General features: G+C 59.4%; 1 protein-coding gene across 1 annotated transcript in view; it reads right to left on the minus strand.

Annotated features, from left to right (window-relative positions):
• Window positions 1-12034, minus strand: part of SCN4A (sodium voltage-gated channel alpha subunit 4) — a 43791-nt gene that overhangs the window by 8702 nt on the left and 23055 nt on the right. The window contains exons 12-17 of the mRNA XM_045525814.1: window positions 11272-11510; window positions 8908-9081; window positions 7775-8131; window positions 3285-3764; window positions 1310-1445; window positions 419-573 (exon numbers count right to left, since the gene is read on the minus strand). Of these exons, the coding sequence (XP_045381770.1) occupies window positions 419-573; window positions 1310-1445; window positions 3285-3764; window positions 7775-8131; window positions 8908-9081; window positions 11272-11510 (1541 nt within the window). The remainder of the gene's footprint in view (window positions 1-418; window positions 574-1309; window positions 1446-3284; window positions 3765-7774; window positions 8132-8907; window positions 9082-11271; window positions 11511-12034) is intronic.

Consider the following 12034-nt stretch of genomic DNA (forward strand, 5'->3'; position numbering starts at 1 on the left):
GGGGCCCAGCCCAGGCGGCGGGCTGAGGGCATCTCCCAGACTCCCCTGCCCATCGCAGGGTGAGTGTGTTTCCTGGCGAGGAGAAGCCCCCCACCTCCCCTTCCCAGGCCTCATAGCAGCAAATCTGGGGGGTCACAGCGACATATCTTCAGTCCTGCCCCCCACTTAACCCCAATTCCCAGGGCCCTCCTGCCCCCTGTCAGCCAGGGGTGCACGCTAGCCAGTGCCCACAGAACAAGGGAGGCCCATCTGTCCTGGTAAGAAACACATTCTGGAAGCGCAGGTGAGTTCCTTTAGGATTCTCAGGTTCTGGGACTGTCCCAGCCACGTCCCTCCCTGTGTGGAGAGGAGGGGTCCCCGGGAGGGCCTGCTTTGGGCCTGGCACCTGCCCCTGTCCCGTCCCTCAGGGTGTGCCTACCAGGGCCCCACTGCTGAGCAGGATCATGAAGACAATGAAGGTCTCGAACCAGTTGTGCTCGACGATCTTGAAGCAGGCCCTGCGCAGGGTCCACCACTTCTTCCCGCGGCCCTGGGAGATGTCCACGTAGAGGCAGGGGTAGCGCTGCACACAGGCTGGGGGAGGGCGGGGGGGTGGCACCGCATCACGGGCCTGGGGCTGCCTCGGGGTACGCGGTCAGCGGGTTCCCGCGGCTCCCGGGATGCCCCTCTACAGCCCCCACCTCGCTGCCCCCAGACCCAGGGCTCCCACCTCCTCCCTCCACAGGCCGCTCCCCCAGCGTGTCAACGGATGGGCATGTGGAAGAAAGGCCTTCCCAAAACAGGGGCTCAGGCCACAAGCCCAGGCACTGCTGCTGTCAGCTGTGCCCACCCCCCACCCCGCCCAGGCAGCTTCACTGGACACAGCCCAGGCCCAAGGGCTGGGCAGGCCTCCCTCCCTGAGGAGGAGGAGGAGGAAGGGGAGGAGGAAGAAGAGGAGGAGGAGGAAGAGTAGGAGGAGGGGGAGGAGGAGGAGGAAGGGGAGGAGGAGGAAGGGGAGGAGGAGGAAGAGGAGGAGGAGGGGGAGGAAGAGGAGGAAGGGGAGAAGGGGGAGGAGGGGGAGGAGGAGGAGGAAGGGGAGGGGAGGAGGAGGAGGGGAGGGGGAGAAGAGGCCTCCCAAGAGCTGACAGGTGCACTCCTGAGCGTTTGCTGAGAGCCAGGTCTGCACTAAGGGCGCTGTCGTCCCCTGCGCAGGCTGGTGGCCGGGCGGGGTGGGGGGGACAGTGTCAGGGGAGGAAGGCTTCCGTGCTTTGCGCCGTCCCCTCTGGCCTGGCCCCTAGCTGGGGCTGCTGGGCGGGTGGGCCGCCCTCACCCTCAGTGAAGCACTCCTCGGGCTCCTCCCCCTCGGGGTTCTCCTCTGCCTGCTCCTCAGGGTCCTCCTCGGGGGGCTTGTAGTCCGCCGTGCTGCAGACGGAGGAGTTGCCATCGTAGAGGGGCTGCAGCGGCTTCTGCGGGGACCACAGGGTCAGGTGACCAGGTGGGGCAGGATGGGAGACCAGAAGGGAAAGGAGGAAGAGGGCGTGTAGCAAATGCATTCATTCATTCATTCATTCATTCACTCAGCCCAGGATTATCGAGCTGGCACCGTGTCCTGTGCAGAAGAACCCAAGGGACCAAGGCAGCATTTGTCCTGCCCTCATGACACTTACATTTGGGGTGGGCAGGGCTGAGGCCTGGGGGGGGGCATGCAAAGGCCCTGGGTGGGGGAGGAGGCGGGGGGGAGGGTTGGGAAGGGCGCCAGCAGAGGCATCAGGCCTGGGGCGCTTTTCAGGGGGCAGGGGTACGAGAGGGGCTGGGATGGAACTGGGGCTGCCACAGCCCACAGAGAACGGCAGGTGGTGCCCCCAGGGTCTGAGCCTTCCCACTCCCAGGGTCCATTTGGCAAAGGAATCCAGAAAGGGTGGAAAATTTTCCCCAGCCAAAGCCCCGGTCCGGCGCCAAGGGAACCTGATCAGAGTGGGGGCAGGTGGGGGGAGGCCGGTGCCCTGGCCCGGCCAGGCTTCCTCCCACCCCTCCTGGGGCATTTCCAGGCCGGCTTCCTGGCCCAGCCTCTACTCCACAAGGGGACCCCTGCATAGTGGCAGTCGGGGGCGGGGGTGGCCCTGAAGAGAAAGACGGAGAGGGCAGCTTGCCGGGGGAGCGCCATATCCAGAGTGGTGACCAGAAAACCAGGGTGTCTTTGTTCTCAGTTGACAGAAAGGGAAACCGAGGCACAGAGCATTAGATCAGCCAGGGCATCCACTGAGCTGCTTGCACCAAATGTGCACCCCAATTCCCTCGATCCCCCTAGTGCCACGCCTGCCCCCCTCGAAAGAGGGCCCAGGCCCCCGCTCTGGCACAGCCTTGGACCCGGGAGCTCTCTAGCCCTCCCCCACCCGTGTCTCATACTGAGGTTGAGGTCGGTGCCACGTTTCCCGGGTATTTATAGCTCGGCAGGCACGGGGCCCCCGGGTAAGTCAGTGTGCCACATATTTGGGGGGAATAAGGAGTCAAGAGCTGTCAGGGCAAAGTTTGTCAGGCTCCTGCCCAGCCAGCCCCAGAGCTGAGCCATGGGGATGGGGCCTCAGAGTCAGCAGCCCTGGAGGCCCAGGCAGGGTCCCAGCCTCAGCCCCAGCTGCTGGGGGTGACCGCCACTCTGTTCCAGTCCCTTCTACACCAGGAGAGGGGCAGAGGTGGGGAGGGGCATCTGAACACAGAAACAGCCCCCACATGGGCCCCTGCCTGGACGCTGTCCCGCTGCTCTCTGCTGTCCTTGTCCCCAACTCCCGTTGGCTCCCAGCTCCTCTCCTCAGAGTCCCCCACATGGGCCTGGGACCTGAGCCCACACTGGGAGGGGGGCAGCCCCAGGTGGGGTCAGGCAGAAATAGACGATAACGGCATGCAAGGATTCTGCAGGAACTTCACGCCCAGAGCGGGATTTAAGGGAGGCCTCTGGGTCCCAGTCCTGGAGCTGAGGGGCCCCGGGTGAAAGCATCCTGTCCAAGCGTGCCACCTGCTGGTGAGAGTGGCCCTAGTGTGGTTTTGGGACAGGAGTTAGGGGAGGAGACCAGAGTATCAAGAAGGGCAGGGCCAATCATAATAACCAGGCTAATAACCATAATAACAGTTGACATTTATGCAGCACTTACTGTGTGCTTCACACACTGCATCTCATGTAACACAGCAATGCATGGGGCACCACTCCCATTTTACAGACAGAGAAACTGAGGATTAGGGAAGATTTGTGACTTGCTCAAGGTCACACAAGAATTTGAAGCCTGTCCCATCTGAGCCCCGGCCCGGCTCACCTTGCTGTCCTCAGGCTCCGAGAAAGTGTCGGTTTCCTCCTCCGTGGGCATCTCCAGGTCGGACTCCTCGGAGGCGATAGGCACCTGTATGGTCAGGTAGGGGTTGTTGATGAAGTTGAGGTGGTCCAGCTCGATGCTGGAGGGAGGGCCGTCCACCAGGCCCACGTGGTTCAGGATGTGATTGTCCTTCTTCAGGTCCTCCTCAGGTGGCAGCTCCTTCTTCTCGTCCTCGGGGGCGCTCTCCCCGGCCTCTCCGGCCTCCTCGGCGTCCCCGGGCTTCCCGAGGCTGAGCATTATGTCCCTGGGGCTCAGGAGCTTGCCGTGCAGCAAGCCCAGCAGGAAGGCCTTGGCGAAGCCGATGCCCCACTTGATGCGCCCGATGGCGATCTGCAGGTTGTTCATCTCGCCGTCCTCGTCCGAGGCCGCCAGGCTGTCAGCGCTGAAGGAGCTCAGCAGCAGAGCCAGGAACAGGTTCAGGACCTGGGGGCAGGGGCCACGGAGCCTCGCTTCAGCCTCTGGGACCCTGACGGCGCCACCTCCAGCCGGCACAAGGGTCCTTGGGGCTACAGATCGGAACCACCACATGCTGGGTACTCAAAGGAACGTCACCTATTAGAAGGCTCACAGCTGCTTGCGGAGGTGAGGACAGTTATTATCACCCACTCTGCAGATGTGGAAACTGAGGCTTGGGCACAGGAGAGGACTCTGCTGCCCAAGACAGAGGCAGGGCTTGGGGAGGCCCACTGGGGGACAGGGGCTCGTTCCGTGGCTCTGTCCTTTACCTCCACTTCCGGAGGGTGCAGAACAAAGACCAGGGCTCAAGTCTCAGGCTTCCAGGACTCACTGGGAGCCTTACCTTTTGGGCTTTGTTTTCCTCATCTGTTAAGTGGGACTTTTAACAGACCCTGTGCTCCCCACTGCTCAGATGCCTGTCCCCTGTTGCCCTGGAAGGGGCACTTGACCTGCGGCTATTCACCTTGTTTTCTCCCCTTGGGGGTTCCTTTCCCCCCAACTCCTGGTTCTCTTCCCATATTCCTACTGAAAGGGACCTAAGAGGCCACAACTCTTGCCCCCAGGTTCCGCCGCCCCTTATTTTCCAGGAGACAGGGCTTTACTGAGCCCTGTCACTGTGTGAGTGGCCTCATGGGGCTCCAGCCCAGGAGAGACAGTTGATGAGACACGTACAATACTGTGCGTGTGGGTGGCAGCAGAGACTGGGAGGCACAGGTTTTGAAACCGTGCTACCTGGCTGAACCCCAGTTTATTAGCTGTGTGTCCTGAGGCAATGTGCTCCATTGCTCTGTGCCTCAGTTTCCTCATCTGTAAAGGAGGGATGATTCTAGCACTGATCAACACAGGCAGAGCACACAGGAGGCATGCCACACACGTCGGGGGTTACTATGTACACAGGAACAGAAAGCTGTACGAGGTGTAGGCAAGAGTGTGATTAACTGCAAGCCAAGCTCAGCATTTTATAGAGGAAACTGTCCCAGAGAGGTGGAGTGACTTGCCCTAGGACACACAGCATGGCCAGGACTAGAACCCAGGCTTCTAGTCACTGCACGACTTTTGAGGGCATCATTCACTTAGATTACAATGTGAATGGCAGCCCTGGAGGTTCACAGTGGTGGCCTTCCCTTCCACCAGTCCACCTGTCCCTGGGCAGTGGGGGGAAGGTGAAAGGTGAAGCCTGGCCGTGGTGGGGGCAGGTCCTGGCTCCTGTCACCCAGAGGCATGGCCAGGTTCTTACTCTGCGAGGCCTGGGCAGGGCGAGGGGTGTGAGTGGACATGCAGGGGTAGGGCAGCCTGCACCTGCGGACCTGCCACCTTCTGCCATCTCTTCCACGTGTCTCCCGCTGGCTGTCACCAGCGTCCTCCAAGTTCTTCTAGTCACCATCTTCACTATGCTGTGTTAATTATGTTAACATAATATCTTTAAAAAATATATTAAAACCCTCTTTGAGAGAACATGCTGGAGTGGGGGGCTTTCCACTCCCCGCCCCACCACGTCCCCTGGTGACTTCTCTGCCTTTGCCCTCCACCAAAATGCACTGGTCTTTCCCTCTCTTGGGAGGAGGCATCCAGTTGCCAGAAACACATCTGAGATGGGAATTAGCTGCTCTCTGGCTCAGCAGGGTTTGCACACGGCTCCTGCCTAAGACAGAAATAGCCACCTCCGCTGGGGAGGGGGGGAGGGGGAGGGGGCCAACATCGCGCTCCCTGGGGGCTCTGTGTAGTGGGTTACTTGTGCCCTAGTCACTTCCTCTTCTTCTTCACAGTAACCCAGAGGAAGTGACCAAGTGCCATGGGCATAGGGCACACGGGTCCCCACACTCCCTGGCAGGGTGCCCTGGTGCCCTTTGGCAGACACCTGCTTCTCTGAGGCCTGGGTGGGGGGAAGGGACAATGCCCAAGGAGCTGGCAGTGCCGCCTCCCTGGGCTCCCTCTGAGCAAACTGGGAGAGCCACAGAGCTGGGCTGGAAACGGGTGTCAGTGGGGGCGAGCACTGGGGGTGACACCCACAGAGACAGCGCCGTGCAGTGGTTCCAGACTCTGGGGCCAGATTGCTGGGGCTCAAATCCTGCAAGCATTACCAATTCACCTCCCCGAGCCTCTACTTCCTCATCTATGAGACAGATATAAAACAGCACATGTGATCGTGGAGTGAACGAACACACATAAAGTGCTCCGAATGCTGGGCAGATCCTAAATAAATGCCAGCTGTCACCATCATTGTTGCCGGTGTTGACGTCATTATTCCAATGTTGCTATTACGGATGTCATTATTATTGGAGTTGTGCAGACCCGGGTTCTAGTCCGGGCTTAGTTCTCACTAGCTGTGTGGTTCCGGGCAGGGCCGCCTGGAGAGTGTGGAGATGACATTACCCGCACGGGGACTGGCACATGGCAGGAGCCCAACACCAGTACAGGAGCGTTACGCCGGTGGCTGGGACCTCAACCGCCACGGCCACCGCCCCTCCCGCATGCTTGGAACATCTGAGCTCCCCTGGGTGTGAGCCAAGCGCTTTGCCAAGCACTGGACGTGTGTCACGCAGTCCTTACAACCACCCAGTGAGGCACGTCCTCACCATCATCATCCCCATTGTCCAGATGAGAAAACCAAGGCCTAACGAGGTTAAATAACTTGCTCAAGGTTTCCCACTCAGTAAGTGGCAAGGTGGGCGGCCTGAAACAGTTTTGAGTTTCTACACACAGAGACAGAAACCCCCCGCAAACTCGGTCACCTCCAGGCCCTTAAACGCACATCCACACACTACTGCTCAGGGCCTGCACCCTCCACCCCAGTCCTCCCCAAAGCTGGGCCCAGGCACCTTCTTCCCCCTCTCCTCCCGCTCCCTAAGACCTTCCTCTCAGGGACAGCAGGCCTGGGTTCTCCTCTCTAGCTGTCCCCTGGTGTCCTCCTTCAGCCAAGGTGACACCCCCTCCCCCAGCTGCCCCTGCCCCCAGCAGGAGCTCAGCGATATCTGAGAAGCGCTGAGCTGGCAGCTCAAGGATTCCACAGGCCTTTTCGGAACTTGGGGACGGGCGTCTTCCCACCCTCTGTTGCCCGGGGCAGCGCCGGCCACCACAGGGGACAGCTGGCACAGCATGAAGGGGAGGAATCAGGGTCAGCAGGGTGAGGAGAGATGCTTCCACAGGCCCTAGCTGCAGAAATGCTGGTGGGCTGGCCAAGGCCCCGTGTCCCCGGCCCTCCCCTGTCCACACCAAGCCCTGAGCCACAGAAAGTGGCAGGAAGGATGCAGTTTACGCCATCCCTGTACATTCTCCCAACGCCTGTCCCTGTGTCTCTGTTTCAGAGCCTGGGCCCCCAGCCCAGAGCAGAGGCGGTTACGAGGGTGGGGAAGGCTAGGAGGCGCAGGGGTCCTGGTCCCAGTTATGCGGTGCCTTTCTGCACACCACGGTGCTCAATCTCCCCAGCGACCCCATTAAGTACTTATTATTTTTCTTCTGTGTGACAGAGAACTCAGCCCAGCCAGGGAGCAGTAACTGGTTCAAGGTCACACAGACAGTGGCGAAGGAGCTGGGATTGGAACAGAGGTCTGTTTGGCTTGTTACCATGTTTATTTCCTCAAAACACCACGTTTCCGCGGTGCTGCTCACAGCCTGGTCCCTGGGCCACCACCAGCCCCCTCAAGCTCGTCAGAAATGTAGATTTCAAGGCCCCAGCCCAACGCTGCTGAATCAGATTCTCTGGGGGTGGGGCCAGGAATCTGTGGTTTAAGAAACTCCTGGGTGATTCTTAAGCAAGTTAAAATTTGAGAACCAGTTCGTTAAACCCATGCAACTGCCATTTTGGGGAGGCGAGGCAGGGAGATAGAAAATAGTGAACTATTAGCGATTTCATGCAGTTCAGCCTACTAGGGGAACAGTCCTTGGACCACAGCCCAAAGCCGAGGAAGTAAAGGAACGGGCTTGTCTTGCACCCTCCCTGGGCGAGGGGAGGGAGCCTCGCGGCCGGCCTCACTCACCACCAGGTTGCCGATGACCATGACCATGAGGAAGACGGTGAGGCACAAGGGCTGGCCGGCCACCTCCATGCAGTCCCACATGGTCTCGATCCACTCCCCACACAGGATGCGGAAGACGATGAGGAAGGAGTGGAAGAAATCGTGCATGTGCCAGCGCGGCAGGCTGCAGTCGGAGGCGATCTTGCACACGCACTCCTTGTAGCTCTTGCCGAACAGCTGCATGCCCACCACCGCGAAGATGAACACGATGATGGCCAGCACCAGCGTCAGGTTGCCCAGCGCCCCCACCGAGTTGCCAATGATCTTGATGAGCATGTTCAGCGTCGGCCACGACTTGGCCAGCTTGAAGACCCGCAGCTGTGGGGCAGGGTCGGGGAGGGCAGGGGCGAATGAGGCCCGGGGACCACTGGCCCAACCCAAGGCAGCCCCAGCCGTAGGAGAAAGAACAGTTTGCAGTAGCTCAACAGTTTGCCTCTCTGTTAAATGGGCATAGTCATAACCTACCACCTTGTGCTCTTCATATGTTAAAAAGAAAAGAAAGTCCTTATCTGTTAAATATACAGACTGAAGTATTTACAGGTGAAATTGTATGCTGGGATTTGCTTTAACACACTGGCCCCCCAATAAAAATTGGGGGAACAGATGAAACAAGAATTGTAGAACACTGATAGCTGTTGGCGCTGGGTGATGGACACATGAAGGTTCATTGTTCTTTCTCTGTACCTTTGTGTATATGTGAAAGGTCTCGTGATAAAGTTTAAACAGTAAAAGTGCCACTTACGGGGTGGTGGAAAGACACTAATTCCGAAGTCCCAACCCCACACCTAATGAGCTTCCAGAGCCTCAGTTTCCAGGTCTGCACTAGGGGCCTGGAGTCCCTGCCCCACCGTTGCCCAAAGTCATTAATTAAGGAATCAGTCTGGTCTCCCGGCAGCCCTGGAACAAGGAGGGAGGGCTCCCTTTCTCCTTCTTTTACAGCTAAGAAAGGTTCCGAGAGGTCCAGTGGCACAAATAGGACAGAGGGGTCTCATTTCCAGCCCTCTGGCTTCCGGGGTTCCTCCTCCCACCTCCTTACTGTCCTCAGCCCGCCCCCCCCCACCCCCCGCTCAGCCCCAGCCCGGCGGCTCGAGTACCAGACGGAAGGAGCGGAGCACGGACAGCCCCTGCACGTTGGCCAGGCCCAGCTCCACCAGGCTGAGGGTGACGATGATACTGTCGAAGACGTTCCAGCCCTGCTGGAAGTACTCGTAGGGGTCCATGGCGATCAGCTTCAGCACCATCTCTGCTGTGAAGATGCCTGTGAAGACCTGCAGGGTGGGGCGGGGTCCCCGTCACAGAGCCTCAGGGAGCCCAGGGCCGTGGGAGTCTCCCACCTCCTGGTGGAGGCTGTGGGGGCCGAGGGGAAGGGGACCAGAGCCCCGAGAGTGGCAGACAGTGGGACCCGTGGCCTGCATGCGTGTATGTGAGGGAGGGACAGGCTCAATGGGCAATCCATAGGCAGAGGTGGACATGACCCAGAGACCTGTTCCCATCCACTCCTGGCCTTGTGACCGTGAGTAAGTCACTTAACTTCTTGGGGCCTCAACTCAACTATAATATTCAACATTTAGAGTGCTCTGTGGGTCACACCATGATCTCACTGGTATCCCAGTCTCCACGACATTGGTCAGGACTATCACGCTGGTTGCATAGATGAGAAACTGAGGCTCAGCGATGTCAGCAGCTGGCTCTCAGTCATGTCACCCGCAAGGGAATGAGTCTCGTCTCAAGCCCAGGTCTTGGGGGCTCAGTTCAGCCTCCGGCCTCTGTGCCCTACAGCCTCTCCGCTGGGGCCAGCCCCGGGACCCAGCAGATCTTGGTGGACTCAAATGTCTAGGGCAGGGGGCCAGAAAGGGCAAAACCAATGAAAAGGCGAGAACTGCCTCCTGCCAACGCCAGACACAGGGGTCTGAGGGTTGCACAGTCCCTGCAAGCTCCCTGGGTACCACCCCACTCCTGGCGGGCACCAGCTGCCTGGGTCCACAGCCTGCCCGGGCACATTCTGAGCCCCTCCCAGAAGCTGTCCCTGGCCATAGCAGGTGCCCAGAGAGCAGCACAGTGTGGGCAGGGGGTGGGCTGGCAGGCCCGGCCTGTCACGCACACCCCAGCAGCTGTGCCACGAGTCCAGAGCACACCCTTGCCCCTTCGGCCCGGCCAGGCCATGGCTGCCTCGGGCACCTCTAAGGGATAGACATGCCTGCTCGAAGGCTGGGGAATCCGGGGTCTGATTCTTGTGCCACCACCCAGGCTTGGTGCTGCCCCAAGGCCCACATCTTACTCTCCCTGGGCTCCCCTCGCCCTCAGGGCTGGGGGAGCATCTGCCCATTTGCCATCCAGGAAAAACTGCAAGGGGAATTGGGAAGGGTGGGGCAGGGCTGGAGGAGGAGGCGGCTTTTTCCCTTTGTCAGGCTCCACTGGGGCTGGCAACGAGGTGATAATGCTCCTAATGGGCCGGGATAAGCGGGTGGATCAGCGTGTGTCAACAATAGCAGAGCAGGAAAGAGCAGAACAAGGGAGCCTGCTTGGTCACCCGCAAGCAGGAGAAATGGGCGAGGGGTGGGGCCTCCTGGGTCTGGGTGTACATGGCCATATGCCCCACTGCCAGGTCCCTTGGTTCCTTTCAGAATCATGACAACCTCCAGAAGTGGAGAGACTTGTCAGCCGGCCCCCCACCCACATCTCCACACCCCCACTCCCCACCCCACCTCCAGGACATGGTCTGGACCCCAGATGCCAGGAGCCCTGATCCTAAGAAGCCCAGGACCTCACCCCACTCTCCCCGCCCCCAAATACCCTGAAGCCAAAATTCTACATGCCCTGAATCAGCAGTCCCCAAGCTTTTTGCCACCAGGGACTAGTTTTATGGAAGACAATTTTTCCACAGATGGCAGGCGGATGGTTTCTGGATGATTCAAGCGCATTGCATTTGTTGTGCAGTCACACCTCACTGCTAATGATAATCTGTGTTTGCAGCCACTCCCCAGCGCTAGCATCACTGCCTCAGCTCCACCTCAGATCATCAGGCATTAGATTCTCATAAGGAGCAAGCAACCTAGATGCCTCGCACATGCAATTTACAGTAGGGTTCATGCTCCTATGAGAATCTAATGCCGCTGATCTGACAGAAGGCGGAGCTCAGGCAGTGATGCTGATGATGGTGAGTGGCTGTAAATACAGATGAAGCTTTGCTCGCTCACCGCTCACCTCCTGCTGTGTGGCCTGTTCCTAACAGGCCACAGATTGGTATCAGTCCTCTGCCCAGGGGTTGGGAACCACAGCCCTAGATCACCCTGTATCTCCCTGTACATCAGCTCAGGCCCCCATGCTAGGAAAATAGCCCCAGCTGTCCACATATGGCCCCTAATAGGGCCCCACATTTCCACACAGCCCCACTGCCCTGCCGCCCCTCTCCCATCCTGTCCCCCAGTGGCCACCCTCTCCCCTTGTCCCCTCCCTACCAGGTTGCCCACAGTGAGCACGTTGTCAAACTGCTCTGTCATGGGATAATGTTCCATGGCCATGAAGAGGGTGTTGAGCACGATGCAGATGGTGATGCCCAGGTCCACGAAGGGGTCCATGACAATCAGGTGGACGATGTTCTTGAACTTCACCCATGGAATGCAACAGTTCCATATGAGCAGTTTGTGGGCACACTTGTACCACCATGGTGGGCACTTCTGGTGGGCCTCTTCCAGCTCTGGGAGTGGGGTTGCAACAGGCGCCTGATGAAGATTCTCTCCTCACGTGCCCCCTGCTCTGCCCAGATCTTTGGTCCCACCTTCCAAGGCCACCCCCTAGCGCTCCACATCTCAACACTGCACCCCCAGCCAGGCCCATTCCCAGCTCCCTGCCCCTCAGTGTATCACCTCAAGGCCCACCCCTAAACCCCGCCACACACCCCACTCCTTGAAACCACGCCTCCTCAAAGCCCTATCCCCAAAGCCCCATCCCCTGACCTCCTCAGAGAACCTTTCCCCAAGCCCCACCCCAAAGCCTTGTCACTCAGTGAGCTGGGCTGGACTCCCACCCTCTACCAGCCACCAGGGCAGCGAGCCTGGCAGGTGAGATGCTCTGATCTCTGGCTGGGTCCCAGAGTCCACAGTCTGAGATCCCCCTGAGGGCTCTCCCACTCCACTGCCAGAATGTCAGCCCCTCCAAACTGTCCCTAGTCCATCCTCTGCCACCAGAGTGGCCTTCTGGAAACACCCTCTGTTCTTGCCA

The sequence above is a fragment of the Lemur catta genome, chromosome 15 (genome assembly GCF_020740605.2).
Source record: "Lemur catta isolate mLemCat1 chromosome 15, mLemCat1.pri, whole genome shotgun sequence".
Classification (NCBI taxonomy): domain Eukaryota; kingdom Metazoa; phylum Chordata; class Mammalia; order Primates; family Lemuridae; genus Lemur; species Lemur catta.